Raw genomic sequence first — 18,537 nt, 5'->3', positions numbered from 1 at the left:
GTCACCTCGCCGTCTCTACTTACGGTACCCAGCCCGTGAGAGCAGCAAAGGCAGAGGATATTAAAACTATACCAGACGCCAGCAAGGAGAAAACATTGCAACAACGGACCCTAATCCATCAGAGGAGAAGGGAGAACAACCAGAAAACGGCATAATCAGGAAACCACCCAAAGTTGACCAAAGCCAAACCAAAACCCGCAAGCTTTCCTTTATGTTACTTGGTCAGGAACCCAAGGTAGTCCGCCACGATGAGCGTCACCATCCTAAAGAGATGAAAAGTAACAAGTCAGCATCTTCAATACCATCTCCATCCAGGGACGGGAAATAAAAAGGGGGTAACTCACGCATGCGGCGCAATCCGCACATAATACGTCCCGAAGCCCCTATAGAACCTCAACACGCCCTCCTGCCTCGCCACTTTGGCAAAGCAATCCAGCATCCCGCGGTACGGCAACTTCCCGTCCGGGCCTCTCGTCTGCTTCTGCAGCCTCGTCTTGACAAAGTCAAACGGCAGGCTGAAAAAGCTCGCAAAGAATCCCGCCACGGCGCTGGCGCTCAGCGTCACCGCGTTGGTCTCCCAGCTCGTCCGCTTCCGCAGCTGCGCTTTCGCTTCGCTGAAGAACGCCAGCTGGCCAAAATTGAGCGCCATCGCGCGCACCACCGTTGGGAAGGCGCCCGCCCAGAGAGCCGTCACGCCCTCGTTGCGAGCAATCTGGCGCAGCGCGTCGACGACGGAGCGGTAGTTCTTCCTCTCGGCCGGGGGCTTGAGACCGTCGCTCTGCATGCGGATGAGTGCGAGGTCGGCCGGGTTACCAATCATGGCCGCCAAACCGCCTGCTGCTAAGCCGGCGGTGGCACGCTCAGTAAACCCCACCGGATGACCATGCTCCTTCGCACGCCGCGTAAGCTGCGCCATGAAGGTGTCGAAAAATCCCAACCTGGCCGTGGTATACACCGCCTGTCTCAGCAGCCCGGCCGACAAGCCGGTGTAGAGATCTAGGGCTTTTCCGGAGGCCAGAATCTCCCGCGTGACGGAGAGCGGGGTGGGCTTGGGCCCGCCAGCCTTCCCCTCGCCGGCGAGCTGGATGCGGACTTTGATCATGTCCACGGGTTGGATGACGGTGGTGGCAACCATGCCGCTGATGCCGCCGTTGATGAAGGGCAGAGCGGCACGCATGAAGGGAGTGTGGAGGAAGTCGCTCGCGGCGACGGCGATCGACTCACTCCGGACACTTTTGGCGACATCGTTGGTCCGGGCCCGCGCCGCTTCGGCGGCTTGCTTAACCGTGTTCGACATGATGGATTACGAAGTTAGGTAGGTTCTGGGGGAAAGTGGCCGGTTTTTAGTTCTTGGTCGAGTGACAAGATAGCGCAGCCAGAGACGTCTTTCTTTGAGATCAAAATTGGCAATGTGCTTGGTGACGATCGACAGCGGCCGAAAGCTGGGTGTCCTACATACATGGCCAAGTGCCCGATTAGCATTGCTCTGCCACGTTCCTGTCATATGAAAAAGCATATGCCATTTTTATCGCATCACAAGGAAAAAGAATCGCCATCTGACGGCCGAGACTGGGCCATCATTCGATCTCAAACCGAGGGTGTTTGTCGATAACATGTCGTCAGACAGTGTTCGAGCTCTGACGACCGTTGCCCCACTTGGGAGTTGATGAACCACTGCTCCATGACATCTGATCCCATGTTGGGCGGCATGTGTCGGTAATCTGCCACGCGCTTCCCCCGAGTTGCATTGGGGAGTCCAGGCTTTCGGACATGTGCTCGGGGGTTCGCTGATGGGGATCCATGATTGCCATGAGACAGGTGTAGGGCTGATGGGTGACAGGGCTGCCCCAAAACCGAGGAAGTTCCGGCTAGGCCACGGCGGAATGGGACTTTGGACTCGGGTTGGCCAAGGGGTGCGCGTCGGAGCAGCGGTTCGGAAGGCGACGGGGTGGTCCCCGGCCACTGTGGGGCGTGGGCCCGGAGCTCCCATGGGGCCATGGCCAACAGCTATCAACGCGTCGAAGGCAAAAGCGTTGAGCTGGGCATGGAATGGGAAAAACATGCACTCCCCTAGTCCGAACCGGCCGTGGATGAATGTAAAACCGGGGGGTGTGTTGGGGAGAACCTACCCCTAGAGGTATGTAGAGCCTGGAGTCCGGGCTTGTCAGGGGTGTGTAAGCCGGACTGGCAGACTGCACAAATGGTGGTGATGAGAGCCGGCTATCAGCTTGCGTTGGGGCACCGTAAATTGTCCTGATTTGGCCTCGAAAACCTCTGCTCCTCGAGATCAAGCAATGTATATCGAGGCGTCGTTTCAAGGCGTATTTGTAGGGCAACGTCCAACCCCGGTTCCAGGCGTCTGCTTCGGTGGTGGGGTCGCGATGACGAGCTCCTGGGCGTAGCTCGGGTACGTCACGGGCTAGCGGATTGTGTTAAGTGTAGCGATGATAACCGGGACTGCGGCGTTGTTCGGAACTATGGTGGACGGAGGGAAATAAATGCTTATCAACTCGTGATTTTTCTGGGTCTTCTGTTCTTTTTGTATTCGGACTTGCGATTGAAGCTGGATGTTGAAAGGGACAGAAAATATTCACGTCGGAAAAAGCAGGATGAGGTTTCTGTCGTCTCAAGTTCCAAGGTTTTGAATGGAGGAAGAAAGGCACGGGACCGGACAAAGGATGGAGGAGTCCCGGTCTGGATGGTTCGGGCAGGTGATGAGTTGGAGTGGTTGGGGTTACTCGAACTAGGGCAAGGGGCACCCGGCCCAGAAAACTTGACTGAAAGAAGACGTGTAGTGGTTGCCGAGTCTCGGGGAGTTAGGGACAAAAGACAAAGAGTCGCGACGCCCCTGACGGTGTGTGTGATGGGGGTATTTATGACTGGTACTTCTCGCTCAACTTTTGGGATGCCGGCCTAGGTTGTCATTGCAATGCGACCTACCTGACGCGACTGAGTGCTCCTCGTCAAGACCTCTTTGAATGTTTGAGTGAGCGAGATACTACCAAGTACTTGATAATCCCCCACACATTGCTTTCGTCGTGCTTCCGAACCGCGTTGCCTTGTCTACGATTTGCTCGCCTGGATGGCTGAGACCGGTATCCCGCTGTACATCCTTCTGGCTTACATGTCGTCGACCGCAGGATGAATCAGCCGTGGTATGTGTCAAAGCGGGGTTGGAGGCCAAGGATGGCTGGTATATATGGCCGATTCCATGACCCGCGCGTCCAGTTGGTGATGCATTTCCTCACCTACAAATCCACGGACATGGTGTTGATATCAGATATCAACAACTCCCCCATCAGCGTTCATCATCAACCATTGCGTCTTGCACAAACGATCCCATCGCAAATGAACCTTCGCAAGTACGAAATGGACCGCAAACTTCCCCGCAATACGATGCTTCCGGAACCCGGTGACGGGAGAGGAACAGGAGGGTAGGACAACAGCAAGATGGCTAAAAGAGAGGGGAACCCATGTACCCCCGGCCAGACTTGGAAGCATGTATGAATGGATGGTTGAATAGATGGTTGGCTGGATAACTCAGGTAGGACAACAGCCTTGGACGGAAAGGAATTGGAGGGTTCGAGGATTGGGTGCCGTCTCGTGCTGCTCCTAGTCTTGCCGATCTACCTACCCCTCTTCATCCATCCATTCCATCTCTGCTCCCCCTCGGTGCGATATTGATCCAACCAACCCTGTCTCACCGGGGGGTCAAGCTGGCTTAAATGCGTGATGACAGATCCAGAGTCCCTGCAGGCCGCATAGACGCGTTTACGTGTACGGCTTGGTTGATGGGTATCATTGCCACTCCTATGTCACATATCCATACCGGATCCGCCCGAGGCGCATACCTTACTATACATGGATGTAGGAGACACCGATCGCCCAACTTCTCCCAGCGAGATCTGGCGGTCGCCTGCGATCGGCTGGGGAGTGCATCTAGGTGGGTTGTATGGCGCCGCTGGGAGGTTCAATCTTTATGGACACGTGCCTACAAGATATCTTCAAGACAGAGCATCTCCCCGTCTTTCACCCATACTAGGTCAGGTAGATCGATTTTGGTGTCCCGTGTGTTGTCCTCGACTTACACGCTGCCGGCAGGAGTGGGCCTGACAGGTCCACCTCGGCGCCCAGGTTCCATTCCCGGCTGCAGATTTGCGGGGTCAGCCAGCATCGCTTATCGATACCACGCTCTGTTGGACGCGCTGTCGTTCTGTCCGACCCTCCCTTCCTTTGGGAATGTCGAGAGATGACAGTACGTAAAGGTATGCAGTACCGGTGCCTCCAATCCTGTAGAATCTCTTCATATCCCTCCCTTGATGCGCTTTGGGGTCTCAGGTGCCAACTAAGTACTCGCTACTTCCATCACAGCAGGTATCCGGTTGTTAACGGCTCAGTGACGTCATGTGACGATCTTGCACCGATCGGCCCCACTGCACGGTCGCCCCACCATATCCTGTTCACCGGAACCGCCTTGGATGGCAATCGTCAGCGTTCTGACCTCCGCGGAATCTCGTCTTTGCTTGCCCAAGAGGGTAGGGTGAAGGAGCCGTTTCGATGGATAGATTGAGGCTACTTAGGTTGCGTCTCCGGAAACGATAACGTCCGTTCACGCACCTGGACAGTCACAAGGAGTCGCATGGTTCACTCGAACAACGGGCCACCATCAGAGATGATCATCAACGCATACCCTATAAAATTGACAACTGAGCCCAAAACCACAAACTGACTGCTAGATGCCACTAAGTTCCCCTCCTCAGACTGAAGAATCAGCGTCAAGGAGCTTCGTGATCTTGCCAATGGCGATGGTTTGACCCTGAAAACGCGACCAGTCAGCATCATCCTCAACACTCTGATCCAGGGGCAACGAGCTAAACATACCTGATCACGCAGTGTGAACCGACCCATCTGGGGATAGTCCTCAAACCTCTCGACACACACGGACCCAGCACCGCCCGTAACTTGCAGAACCGCAATGATGCTGTCGCCTTTCTTTGCGTGCGAGGGGGGCAGCTTGCTCTTGCGGTTGGTGCCCTTCTGGAGCTTATGGAGAAGCTTAGCAAACGTAACCTCCTCGATGGCTGCATGCACGTGCAACACGCAGTTGAAGCCGGCCGTAAGAATGCTCTTGAGGTCGAGGATACGAATCTGTGCCTCAAACTGGCTCACGCAATGCACGAGGCGCTTGGGCGAGCACAGGACAAAGCCGGGGAGGATTTCTTCCTCCTCAATGCCGCGGAGACGCAGGCGCACCTGGTCACCACACTGGGCAATGTTGATCTCGTCTTCGGTTTCGCCGTAGACGGTGGCCACTTCGACCGTCTGCTTGTTGGGCATCATAATCAGGCTCATGCCTTTCTTGACGACGCCCGCTTCGATCTTGCCTTCGATCATGGTGCCCATGTCGCGGTACTTGCCGGCAACGGCCATCATGAAGGGCGCGTTGACCTTACGCTCGAGGGCCTGCATGCCGTCAAGGTACTCAAGGAGTGACGGACCATCGTACCACGGGCAAATGTCCTTGGGAATGCGGTCCTTGATACCCAGAGTTTGCTGCGCAGCGATGGGCATGAAGAAGACATCCGTCTTGAGATTGTAGCCGGTGGCCTTGAGGAACTGCTGGAGCTTGGTCGTGCACTCGACGTAGCGATCTTTGGACCAGTTGACAGTGGGGTCGTCCATCTTGTTGATGACCACCACCAGCTTGTTGACACCCTGTGTCTTCGCGAGCATGGCATGCTCGCGGGTCTGGCCACCCTTCTCGAAGCCAGTTTCATATTCGCCCTTGCGCGCCGAAATGACGAGGATGCCGACATCGGCCTGGGAGGCGCCACCGATCATGTTGGGCACGTATGTCTTGTGGCCAGGGGCGTCGAGAATGCTGTACCTGCGCTTTTCTGTCTCAAAGAAACCACGGCCGACCTCGACTGTCTTGCCCTTGGCGCGCTCTTCGTTGGTGAGATCGAGAGCCCAGGAAAGGTACCAAGTCTCACGGCCGAGGTCCTTGGCCTCACGCTTGTACTTCTCGAGGGTGCGCTGGTCCACCATACCTGTGACGTACAGGATGGCGCCACCAAGAGTGCTCTTTCCAGCGTCGACGTGGCCGATGAAGATGATGTTGACGTGCTCCTTGCCGTAAATTTCCTTGAGGGTCTCCTCGTCAACATCGGCCGCCTGCTCCTTCTCGACAGCATCAGCCTCGCGTGTGGCGCCCGACTTGCCCCCAGCCGAGGGGCTCGACCTGCCAGAGGACGGCGTGGGCGACGTCTTCCCGCTCGTTCCCTTTGGATCACTCTTCTCGATGGCCTTAGCTGCTGTGACCTTGGCCCCCGCCTCTGCCGTCCCTTCCTTCTTGGCCTCTTCCTTCTTAGTGTCCTCCTTCTTCAGCTCCTCCTTCTTTGACTCTGGTTTCTTTGGCTCCTCCTTGGCTGGAGCGGGTCCGCCGATAGACAATACCTTGGCCTTGGGCTTGCTGTCGCCACCGATGCTCAGAACCTTGGCGCCGCCCTGGTTGGACTCCGCAGGCTTAGGAGAATCGCCGCCGATGCTCAACACTTTGGCGCCACCCTGGTTGGAGACGGTTGGCTTGGGAGAATTGGACGCCGGAGGATTATTGGTTGGGCGCTTCGCGATTTGGGGCGCGGGCTTAGACTGTTGCTGTTGTTGCTGCTGTTGCTGCTGATTCCTCTGGTATTGCTGTTGAGGGGCCTGGTAGCCTTGCCACTGATTTCCTGCCTAGGAATTAGAACGCCTGTATGCGACCTGAGAAACTGGACCAAGACGTACCGTACTGAGGGTAGCCACCTTGTCCATAACCGCCGTAACCTTGCTGGCCATATTGACCATAGCCCTGATGGCCACCGTACTGGGGATAATAGCCACCGCCGCCATAGTATGGTTGCTGATATTGTCCGTAGCCACCAAATGGCTGGCCGGGCTGGAACGCCTGGGCAGTGGGCTGGAAAGCAGCGGCATTGGGACGGAAACCTCCCTGTTGCTGACCGCCGATGTTCAACTGCTGCTGGGTCTGGCGAGCCAGGTTGTCATCCTGAGCAGCCGGGTCGTCCTCCCACGACTCTTGGACGTTGTTGGCCATGTTGGAGAGCGGACAGAATGTACTTTCGACGCTTCGTTCAGGGTCGATCGCCTCAGGGTTGAGAATCCGTTGAGCAATGCGAGTCCGAGCCGAGTCGTAGGGGTGGTGCAGCGGAGGAAGTCGAGTCAATGACCTGCAGAAGATTGTATCAGAAACACCGTTTCGCGCGCAGTGAGAATCGTTATTGCAACTCACGAACCTATTGTCTCTTGACTCAATGGGACCTTGCCGACGAGCACAATGAAAGAGAAAGAATGACGGGAAGATTTGTTGGCCGGTGCCCCACCATGAAGTTGCAGCGGGGAAGGGCTGGGCTTGGGCATACAGTGTCCGTATGTGTCTGGCACCGTTTGCCCCGCGTTTTGTGGCCGCTGGCTTGATGGTTTTTGCTGGTGACTCAGGGAAGCGGAGGGGCATTTACGGAGTAGGCAGCCATTTCCACAGTGTGTTGAAAGACCATAGCGGAAATTTCGTACTGTTGCGATGCCTGATTGGGTTTCAGGTGGGACAGGCCCACTCTGCCTTGCTGGTGGGCACTCTCCATACCGACATCCTTAAAGCATGAATCACAAACATGTAAAGATTGTTCGACTTACATGCGGTGGCCTTCGACTTCCGAACATCGACATGGATAGGCCTGATGAAAGATGGATGCACTCCTGCAAACTCTGGGAGCCCAAACTGTCAACTTCGCCATTCGCTCGGGCATCGCCTTGACATCACGATATGCCATACAACAGGGAGCCAGGCTGCTCAAGTCAATCAACGATACTGCCGTTCGGGCTGAGCTGAGGGCCCTTCAGACACTCCTTGACAACAAAATCAAGGTACTTAAGCTTGTTTCTTGCTTTGAAATTGTATTACAGAGAACTGATTGGCGTCTTAGATACTGTCACCCGTTCTCGATCTCATTGAACTCCGGTATGAACAGCTTCACCCAGGAAACACACGGAAATCATATCCTAACTGACCCGTTGAAGATCTGGTCGAGGGAATGTGTTCCTAGAGTCAGCGGTGCCACTGGCGAAATCCCTCCACCGAGATATTGTCCGGTTGGGAAAGAGGCTGGAGAATGCGGCCATCGCCGAGGAAGAGGCAGCTCTGCTTCAACAAGGCCGACGCAAGACTCGCGGCGCCCGGCGAGCAGAGGTCCACCATGCAGAGTTACAACTCATCATCCGGGACATAAGATCTCTCCTCGATAGACTGGACCGTGACATCCCCCTCCTACAGCTCGCCATTACAGCGTCCGGCGAGAAGATCTCCACCACCATGACACCAGGCATCTCACCGTCGAGGATGATGCAGGCTAGTGCCCTGTTATCTTTTGCTGATGCCAACTTTATCATGGACCCGTCTCGACCCATGCAAGTCGGGCCATGCTTCACCTTGACACTATACATGCTGTTTCTCGGCCACTCTCAGGTCACATCAGGGCCGAATCCTCGAGATTCCCCATTGACGCCGCCCGGGTCCACCAACGAACCTGCAACAGAAGCTCCATATGGACTCGGGGAAAACGACAGGAAACCGATTTGGCAGGAGGTGATGCACAAAGTCCGCGTCCGGCTCTGTCGAACTCTTCCAGACTGGGAGTTCGATCCCGCGCATGGGTACCGACCACCTCGGGATCGACTGGCCACGAGGCCAGCTTCTCGATTTGGTCCAGTTGAGGGGTATTCGTATCACATCGAGGTCGTGGAAGATTTAGACGATGGGAGAGTACACGACGGAGATGGACCGCGACCCCGATCCTACGACGGCATTCCCATCGCTGGCATTCGGGAATCAATTCCCATCCACCAAATCTCCAAGATCTTCTACACCGACACCGGGAGGATCCTCAACATCGGAGACGATGAGAAGGGCAACAATCCTGTTCTACTCTTGAAGAGGGACATAAATGCCAAGTCTGCTTTCAAAATGAGACAAGAATGGTGGGAGGATTCGGAGGACGACCAACCCGGGTCACCCTTTACCTCAGCAGAGGAGCCACCGGAGCCCGAACCCGAGCCAGACGAACAGGATGAGGTAAACCAGCAGTTATGGAAGGAGACAGAAGGGACGCCGATCGGCCAGAAAGAGTTGCAAGCCACCCACTTACCCCCGCATCTCGATTCGGAATGGTTGGCCTTTGAAGTTTATTTTGACGACACCCACGGCAAGGAAGAAAATGAGAGTTCTGAGGAGGACGACGGGTCGGATAGCGACGAGACTGCTAAGCGCGCTCTCACCAATGTCCCTCGTGCACCTACCGGCACATCTCCGACAGACTGCCAAATCATGGCTCAGATGCGACACTTGTCACTTCGTGAGGCCACACCTGCTCAGGATCTGGCAAAGCACTCGACCGAGCTTGAGAAGCACCAGGAAGACGTAGGCGAATCCTACACGATGAGATCTCCCTTTGGCTCCATCGCGTCCTCGCTTTCGTTGCTGGAGATGCTGATCCGCCTCACCAGTCTCCAAGAGTTTCAGCAGACCTCACACTTGGCTATCCCGGATCATATCCTGACATTTTTCTTAGAAGAGACATCGACGACGGGTCTGCAAGGTGAGGCGCGGTGGAGGTTGCGCGAGCAGACGAAGAGGAGGATGGGCTTTGATCCGTATACAGATACCCCTCAGAGGCATGGTGATGAATAGACGTGGTCACGGCGCCGAAGTCGCTGAGGCGGTTGTTGCTTTGACCCCTTCGACGTGACTTGGCGTGAAGTTAACCCCCGTGATGGTGAGCCAATCCGGGATTTGACAACCTCCTCCACACGTCTCCGCGGCCGAAATGTGTTGGGGAAAATGCATACCCTTGAGTCTATGAGTAGGATTTCCGTGAAAACCCCCACGCATCTCGGCAGTCTGTCCAAGCATCATCTCCACTCCATTACGCTCAATGCGACCCTCTACCAATCGAGAGGGTCAGCCTCACGCAAACTTCGGATATCCATGTGTAACCGATGCATGCCGTGCATGGCTTGGGTAAAGTATATCAAGGCCTGTTATTGCAGTGCCTCAAGCTTCCAGAGGCCTGCCAACAACTCCTGACGTCGACCTGAGCCAGTATCATGATGGCAGACGAGAAGATCACTTCCTCAGCTGCTCCAGCTGGACGGGACGTAGAAGCGGCTGTGGCGTCCCCAGCCGTCGCCTCAGACGGCCATGGCAAGGCCCTGTCCGACAAGGATGAAGCGATCGCCATGGTTGGCGAGCAGGCCCAAACCCTCGACCCAGTCGTGGTGGCGCGAGCGGTTCGCAAGATCGACCTCTTCCTCATCCCCGTGATGATTTTCGGCTGTAAGCCCCTCTCCATTTTCACACAACACAACCAACCACCTTACTCACATCCCTCCTGAAACAGATGGCATCGTCTACTATGATAAAGCCATCCTCGGCGCCGCCGCGCTGTTCGGCATGACCGGCGACCTCTCTCTCACCGTGGTCGTCGACCCCTCCACCACCCCGCCCAAGGTCGACACCACCCGCCTCTCCTGGGCCACCTCGCTCTTCTACTTCGGCATGCTTGCCGGCCTGTACCCCATGTCCTTTGCCCTGCAGCGCTTCGACCTCGGCCGTGTCCTGGGCGGCGTGGTGATCCTCTGGGGCGGCGTCTGCATGCTCACGGCGGCCGTGACGTCCTACCAGGGCCTGTACGCGCAGAGGTTTGCCCTCGGATTTGTCGAGAGCATCGTCCCCACAGGGTTCATGACCATCGTGGCGGGGTATTATACGCAGAAGGAACAGAGTTTGAGGCAGAGCTGGTGGTTTAGCAGCACGGGGTTGTTTACGATCATTGGCGGCTCGTTGAACTACGGGTTTGCGCAGATCCACGGAGGCGGGCTGAAGAGCTGGCAGTACATCTACCTGCTTGCTGGCACGTTGACGGTGCTGTTTGGGCTGGCGTGCTTCGCGGTGCCAAACTCGCCCGTAACGGCGTGGTTCTTGACCAAGGAGGAGAGAGTCGCGGCGGTGGAGAGGCTGCGTGCCGGCCAGACGGGTGTCAGGTGCACCAAGATCAAGATGGAGCAGATCAAGGAATCGCTGCTGGATCCTAAGACCTACCTCATCTTTGTCATGATGGCTTCAGCGTAAGTCGGCCACACACTTCTACCAACCTTTCCACGCTGCCTGGATACTCACTCCCGCTTAACAGCTACACCATGAACGGCGCTGTGAGTGGCTTCGGTCCGCTCATCGTGAACACCTTCGGCTGGAGCGTCCTCCACTCCATCGTCTGGCAGTTCCCGCTCGGAGCCATCTGCTTCGTTGCGATCCTGGTCACGGGCTACCTCGGCTCTCGGATCCGCAACATCCGCCTCATCATGCTGGTGATTACCTGCCTGCCGGTCATGGCCGGGTGCGCGCTTATCTGGAAGAGCGAGTGGACGTACCGCGCGGCGGCTCCCGTCGTGGGCTACTCCATCACGGGTTTCTTCGGGGCCACCGTGTCGCTGGTGATCACGGTGGGAATGAGCAACGTCGCCGGGCATACCAAGAAGAGCTTCATGGCCGCCACCATCTTCGCGGCGTACTGTGTCGGGAACATTGTTGGTCCGTTGATGGTCCGGTCGCAGACGAGGGAGCAGCATTATCCGGAGCTGTGGCTGGGGTTGATTATTTGGTATGTTTTGTTTTTCTTTGTTTCCGATGCTGCCCTCTTTCCTTCCCCACGTCAACAGACATCCTCTAACCACCCACAACAACAGCTATGTGATCTGTATCGCCGCCGCGATAACTCTCTACTTCCTCCTAGCAGCCGCCAATCGCAAAAAGGAAGCGGCCGGGCCAGTTGATGAGGCAGAGCAAGCCAAGCTTGCTTTCCAGGACCTGACGGATATGGAGAATCCCTACTTCCGCTACGTATTGTGATTATAGTCTTAGGTAGTCTTGTTCGGACTTTTGGATAGTTCTGCTTGCTTGCAGTCTGTGGAGGAGAGGAGAGGAGAGATACCCATGGAAGAAGAGAGATCAAAACAGACCGAGTTGCCCTCATGGTGTCTGGAGCAATATGATCATGGCGTGAGCTTCAATCATGCCTTGTCCAAATCTTAATCGGCTATATTCTTGGTTGTACAGAGGAGGTGGTCTTTGGCTATGGCTGGCCATTCGCTTGAATGAGAGGACTATAATCTGAAAACACGAGATGCCCCTGAGCATCCCCTGCTTCAGCGTACAAACTTTGTTTCCTCTACCAACTTCGATGCCATCAAGAATGTCAGAACTGCCTAACCTAGCTAAACATAACCATGCCACAGTTGAACCCTAGTCCCTAAGGTGATGGTAACCCAACAGCGAGTAACCTGACACATACAACGCTTCAATCTTATTCCACCATGCCCAGTAGATAAGCCATAACCCAAAGCATGATTCTCTCATCCCAACCCCATCCCTATACAAATACACGGCATATACGTTTCGTAACCACGTTCCTTCCAACAGGACAAAAGACAGACAATAACCCCAACAAAACCACCAGAAACCATGCCAACTCACCCAGTCCATCATACCAATATACCCTGACTAGTACCCTCCATCCATCATGTCATTCAAGATATCTCTTAACACCGGCTTCCCGCGGAGAATCGCCCGCTCTCCGATGCGCGCCACCTTCTTCGGCTCGATCTTCCGTCCTGTGGTCTTCGCTCCAGCACTCATGCCAGAGCCAGCGGCAAGGAAAGGCCGGTTCTCCTTATTCTTATCCTTCCCCACACCCAAGTCCTTCCCACCTCCCCCGGCACTCTGCTTCGAGGTGAGCACGCGAGGCTTGGTCGGTGACAACATGCCTCCATCAACATCCATCCGATCGCCATCCTTCCCGCGCCCCTTGCAAGGGGATACCGCCCCATTCGCAGCAAGACTCATACTTAACCCATCATCAAACCGATGCGCCTCCAACGCACCAGGGCGCAGGTCATACACCCAGTCCTTCTCCTCCATCAGCCCGATAAACCTCGCCAACATCTCCCCCTCTCCACACCCACCAAGCGTCGCCCGGCTCCCGACAACCAACAACTTGGTCTTGGCGCGGGTAAACGCAACATTGATCCGTCGCCAGTCACGAAGCAATTCTCCGATCGCGCATTGCTCGTTGCTGCGAACAAGACTGAGGATGACGACAGATTTGTCACGTCCTTGGAACCTGTCGGCAGTGTGCATTTCCACGTCCGCCATGCCGCCGTCGCCCCATGCGGGGAAGGTTCCCCTGGGGTTGTGGTGATGCAGGAGGCTGCTGCTGTTAGTAGCACCACTAGCGCGGAACGAGCGCAGCGTGTGCTTCAGCAGGGCGAGCTGCGAGCGGTAGTGCGTGACGACTCCGATTTCCTGCGCAGGCACGCCGACGGCCAAGAGGGAGTCGATGAGTTGGGCGACGATGCGTGCTTCGCAGGGGTTGACGATGCGGTTCCCCTTGGCTTCCTCGCGGGATATTGGGAGGAGAGGGTCAGTGTTGACGAAACGAACGCGGGCTTCAGGGTCGAGCAGGTCAGCAAGCCAACAGGTTCCTGGACGGGGGTCGGGACAGAAAGATGTTGGGTGTCCCGGAGACGTTGGCTGCGGGTGGGTATGTGAATGCGCGAGGAAGGACGCTGCGTCGAAGTGACGGGTACGCAAAGCGCCCATGTCGGGGATGTCGAGCTTGGCGGTGCGGAGGGCTTCGGTGCCACACTTGAGGTGGCCATTGTAGATAAGGATATTGGATAGGGTCATGATATCCTCGGCCATGCGGTACTGATGCTCGAGGTTGACAACTGACTGGGGGTGCTTGTCTGAAAGAAGCTTGAAGAGCGACACGTCAAGGCCGCCGAGTCGAGCTTCTTCGTTCTGGACGAGAGGCGGGAGCTGGTTGTGATCGCCAACCAGGACGAAGGTCTTGGCCATGCGGATGGGACCGAGGCATATCGGCAGCGTAATTTGTGATGCCTCATCGACGATGCAGTAATCGAAGGTTCGCTCATTGAAGATGGGGTGGCTGATACCGAGGCATGTGGTGGCGACGATGGGGGTGTCGTGCCATGCATGACGAATCTCCTCAAACGAATTGAAAGGTTGCGCCGCGAGAGTGGCGAACTTGCGCACCTCTGGATGCACCTTGGCCGTGGCACCAAGGCGCAAGATAGGGATGTTGTCGTCCTGGAGCTTGAGGAGGATGTTGTCGACGGCGCTGTGTGTGTAAGAGGTCAAGAGGAGCGTCTTTCCCTGGCCGATGAGGGCGCGGATGATGTGGGCAATTGTGGTCGTTTTGCCAGTTCCTGGCATGCCCAGGACCAGAGCATAGTCCTTGGCACTCATAACCTTCTCGACGGCGGCCTTCTGATCAATGTTCAGGGAGTTCTTGCCGGGCACGGTATATTGGGTTGGTGTTGTCTTGAATCTCGGGGGCTCGAGGTCAACGACCAGGCGGCGAATCTGGGCAGATCCAAACGGGCCGTCGGCCATGATCTGGACAAGATTGTTACGGACAGTAGCCATTCCATTGCTGAACTCGTCCTTGTCTAGGCGATAACGGATCGGTTCCTCTCGGATCTTGCCTTGGCTCTCTTCTGGACTCGCACCCTCGGGGGCCACCTCCATGATGCTCGCGAACACTTGGTTGTCATGCTCATCGAATCCAGGTTGCCGAATCCGAGCATTATGGAGGCGCCTGTCCACGGCGACGCTGATGCGATTCTTCTTGACCGAGGTCACATACCCAAGGGCGAGTGCGAAATGGCCCTGCTCATCCGAGACGACGATGGGCTCGCCAACAGTGAGTTGAGACTCGAGAAACGAGAAATTGGGTGGCGGGTTTTCCTTGATGAAGGTGTAGCTGAACCGGTTGATCTTGGCTTGCTGCTTGTCCTCCAGGGCGGAGCCTTCTTCGATGATAACGTTGGCAAAGCAGCGGCCAAGTTTCTCACGCTCCGTGCTGACCATGGTCCACAGCTCGCGGCGCAGCTTCTGCGTCTCTTTCTCCTCCTTGGTGAGAAGGTCCTCCCACTTGAGGAAGAATTCCTGGTGGGTTGGCGTCAGGTGCTTGACGACGCGGTCAAACTTGTCACCAAGGGCGCTTGTTTGGCCGTCGCCATTGTCTGCGAGCTTGTGGTAAGTGAAACACGAAACTTGGGCGTAGCATCTGCTGCAGGCGTTTTCGCTCTTCTTCATGGGAGGCAATTGAACGCTCCGCTCTCGGATGTAGCAGGCCAACAGGTTGCGCTGCATGATCATATGGCGGAGCTCGTTTCTCATGGTTGGGATGCGCAACGTCTGCGAGGTTTCCATGTAGTACAGGATGCCGTAGACGATCTCGAGGTCATAGCGGTCCGAGAGAAGGAGATTGTACAGGACAGTCTGGGCCTGATGGTTTGCCGTCGCGTTCTTGCCCGTCTTGACCTCGAATGGAACGGTTAGGGTTCTGGACTTGTTGCCCTCTCGCATCGTGACCTGCACGGTGGCATCGATGTTGCCCTTGAGGCCGTACATGGGAGACCAAACATGCTCCTCGACGTCGAGCAGCTTGCTGACACACATGTTGACCTTCTCGCCGTTCTTGCCTTGCACGAAGGCGCTGGGCCTGGGGGAGGCGGCGACAAAAGCCTGTGCCCACGAGGTCAACTCTGGCATCTTGGACATGACATGGGCCTGAGCCTTCTCCAGGCTCTCGCGGATGACGTAAAGGTCTTCGATGTGCTTTTGAAGGGTCTTGTTGATAACAGATCCCAAAAAGGTCGAATCCCAACGGTTCGCCATCAGAGCCTCCTGAAACACCTCGTGCAAGATGGTGCCGTAGACGAGGGGGGGTGTGGCTTCACTGGTAGCCTTGACGCGGTCCTGAAGGACAGCACGGCGCATGCAGGTGAACGAGTCGGCGACGACGGTTGATGATACCAGCTGGTCGGGATGGAGGATAAGGATGTTCCGGTTATTGTCGATAATGCAGCACCCCGAAGGTTCGAACTCCCCAATAATATGGACGTAGGACTTGGGACTCGCTGGCGTCTCGACCCAGTCACCCCTGAGATGTACGGTGCTAACGACCTTGGTCCTTTCGGCCTGCACGAAAAGGATCTGAGTGAAGTCAGTACGTGTGGTAATGATGTTGAGAGTAAACGATGCCTGGATTGCAAACCTTTTCTGGCCACTCTCGGCCACGGTCATCCAGATAAACATCATCGAGCACGTTGGTGATGAGGTACCGTTGGATCGCCTTGGGCTTCTTCTCACTGGGCTATCCGGAAGGCTTAGCGGTGGTGGTCTCGGTGGCTAACGAGTTGTTGTTGCACATACATTGGTTGGGAAGGGCCCGGAGGTGGGAGCCGTAAGGGCAGCCAATTCGACGTCAGCGAAGTCGGCATCGTCCAAATCATCGCCTCCATATGGATCGTCGCTGTCTTTCCAAGCATCGGCGACTTTCTCTGGCTGCTGCGACGGCTGGGCCTGTGATCGATGTTGTGTTTCAATTTCGGCGATCAGGTCATCAGCATCGTCGAAGAAATCGTCATCTAGATCGGCAAACTCGTCGTCTACAGCAGGGGCTGCCTTGGGCTGAGGTGCAGGTTGCAGACTGGGATCCTCGGCGGAGCCGACCATCGTAGAGTCGTCACCCTGACCGAGAAAACTTTCCTCCAACTCAAGCAGAGTGTCATCATCAAAGGCGTCGTCGCTATAATCTGAGGATTTATTCTTCTGGGGCCTGGCCGACGCAGTGTCTGGTTTTGGACCAGTCGACTTCTTGGCCAGGGGAGAGCTTGAGTCTCGGGCCACTGGAGACTTGGGTCGGGGAGATCGCTTTTTCGGAGACACTGGCTTTGATTGAGGTGGCTTCGCCTTGCTGATCTCGCCATTGACAGTTTCGAGCAATGCCGACACCATTGAAAGCTTCGAGTCTGGCCGGGGATCGGTGGCGGCTTCCTCTCGAAGATCAGAGTCAACACGCTCCGTCTTCCGCCTTTTCGGCCAGCTCGCGCCACAGCTCGCCGACTTCTTGAGACGACGTCCGCTTCCTGGGGCGTTTCCCTCCTTGGGATGTGGTGAGGATACCATGAGCTGATCCAGGAGGGGATTCGTCAAACCCGAAGGGCTGGCGGCACCAGGTACAGAAAAGCGGTCCCAAAGGTCAAGGGCTGGATCTGCGCGAGGCGTTTTGAGAACCCGGACAATCCTTTTGAGCTCGGCGGCGGGCGTGGCAGCGTGTCTGGAAGCCGGGGACGAAATCGGCGATGAGCTGCGAGCTCGTTTCCGGCCCTGGCGCAGCAAAAGAGGGGACGTGACAGCCGGGCCGGCCGCCGAGGGATCATTTCGCCAAGAGATGCGCTGCCCTGGAGAGAGATCATGGTCCTCGTTGGTGGTTGTTGGCTTGGTGAACATGTTTTGCCATGGCGGACGAGTGACAGCGGTGTCCTCTGGGTTGGCTGGGTCCCGGGCTGGGGGTGAGTTCTCCTTCAGCGTGGTGTCCGAGTCGTCTAGGGCACCGCCATCCCCCTTCACTGTGGTGCCGGAGTCATCTTGGGCAGGGCCGTCAGTGAATTGGAAGGCCTGGAGTTTGGATCTTGTCGCGGTGGAGGCAGGGATGGGAGGAGGTTGTGGACGAGGTACAGGGTTGCTAACAGAGCGCTGCCACTGTCGGCGCTTCTGTTACAGATCAGTCAGTCGAGACATCCCCATCAATGATTTGGGGACATAGCACGCACCAGTAGCGGTGGACCCCTAGCTTCGGAGAAAGACTTTGACAATGGCATGGCTCTGGCGACTCGCCGGCGTCAGCGAGCCCGATACGGATGTCTGTGGTCCAAGAAGTCAATATGCCGGCTTTCCCAACATCCAAAGACACGGCGAATTGCCGGAGAAAGCAAAGAAGCAAAGCAAAGGGTGGTGTTGAAACAAAGCTGGTGTGTTAGGTGTGCATTGGAAACGGAGAAGGGACAAACAAAAAAGATCAGGTAGGTAGACAGCAAAGACCAAGATCCAGAAATGACAAGACCTGGGACGGGAAAGGGATTGGTATCTTACATTACAGCCCGAGTGGAGGATCTGAGGTCAGAGAGGAAAGAGGGACCTGGTGAGTGGATTGCATGACGGGACCAGCATTGAAGGGAGAGGGAGCCGTCGTGTCCGTCGCCTGTGGTAACAGCCCGGCAAGTTCCATCAAGGAGTGCCGAGACGCGTCTTGTCGCGTGTTGTTCCTGGCGGCCCGGGAACGCGACGAGGGTTGCATCGCCCCACCTTCCCAAACTGTGGGCTCAGAGCTCGGAGCTCCTGGGTGTGGAGCCCCAGGGTTGCGATAAGATAAAGAATGATGCTGTCACAAGCACCGCTCTCTGCAAGCGACACCACCTGCCTGCACCACTTTGGCCTGGGTGGTGCAGGTAAGGTACTTAGACTCCGGGTACTCTGTCCATATCCTCCACTTACACACCTAGCCGCAAGCTGCGTTCCCTGCCCCAAACGAAATAAAGACACCATGCGAGGCCTTG

The 18,537-nt window shown here is 56.3% G+C and overlaps 5 protein-coding genes across 5 annotated transcripts; 2 read left to right on the top strand and 3 right to left on the bottom strand.

The window, feature by feature from the left end:
- Positions 1–214: 214 nt before the first annotated feature.
- Positions 215–1,297, bottom strand: VTJ04DRAFT_6728 (uncharacterized protein; the record flags this gene model as incomplete). The annotated part of the gene is made up of 2 exons (XM_069364979.1): positions 215–263; positions 345–1,297. 2 exons carry the CDS (start codon positions 1,295–1,297, stop codon positions 215–217), a joined length of 1,002 nt encoding a protein of 333 aa, XP_069218752.1.
- A 3,459-nt stretch (positions 1,298–4,756) lies between these two features.
- On the bottom strand, positions 4,757–7,096 carry VTJ04DRAFT_6727 (uncharacterized protein; the record flags this gene model as incomplete). Its single annotated transcript, XM_069364978.1, has 3 exons — positions 4,757–4,816; positions 4,882–6,731; positions 6,787–7,096. The coding sequence occupies 3 exons, from the start codon at positions 7,094–7,096 to the stop codon at positions 4,757–4,759; spliced, it is 2,220 nt and encodes a 739-aa protein (XP_069218751.1).
- Positions 7,097–7,743: 647 nt separating this feature from the next.
- VTJ04DRAFT_6726 (uncharacterized protein) lies at positions 7,744–9,742 on the top strand (the record flags this gene model as incomplete). Its single annotated transcript, XM_069364977.1, has 3 exons — positions 7,744–7,923; positions 7,983–8,017; positions 8,077–9,742. The coding sequence occupies 3 exons, from the start codon at positions 7,744–7,746 to the stop codon at positions 9,740–9,742; spliced, it is 1,881 nt and encodes a 626-aa protein (XP_069218750.1).
- A 416-nt stretch (positions 9,743–10,158) lies between these two features.
- Positions 10,159–11,959, top strand: VTJ04DRAFT_6725 (uncharacterized protein; the record flags this gene model as incomplete). Its single annotated transcript, XM_069364976.1, has 4 exons — positions 10,159–10,387; positions 10,452–11,178; positions 11,244–11,711; positions 11,797–11,959. The coding sequence occupies 4 exons, from the start codon at positions 10,159–10,161 to the stop codon at positions 11,957–11,959; spliced, it is 1,587 nt and encodes a 528-aa protein (XP_069218749.1).
- Positions 11,960–12,610: 651 nt separating this feature from the next.
- VTJ04DRAFT_6724 (uncharacterized protein) lies at positions 12,611–17,802 on the bottom strand (the record flags this gene model as incomplete). Its single annotated transcript, XM_069364975.1, has 4 exons — positions 12,611–16,132; positions 16,194–16,292; positions 16,352–17,695; positions 17,755–17,802. 4 exons carry the CDS (start codon positions 17,800–17,802, stop codon positions 12,611–12,613), a joined length of 5,013 nt encoding a protein of 1,670 aa, XP_069218748.1.
- Positions 17,803–18,537: the final 735 nt, after the last annotated feature.

This window comes from Mycothermus thermophilus (genome assembly GCF_041956435.1).
Source record: "Mycothermus thermophilus strain CBS 625.91 unplaced genomic scaffold VTJ04scaffold_4, whole genome shotgun sequence".
NCBI lineage: Eukaryota > Fungi > Ascomycota > Sordariomycetes > Sordariales > Chaetomiaceae > Mycothermus > Mycothermus thermophilus.
This window is presented reverse-complemented; position numbering and strand designations above follow the sequence as displayed.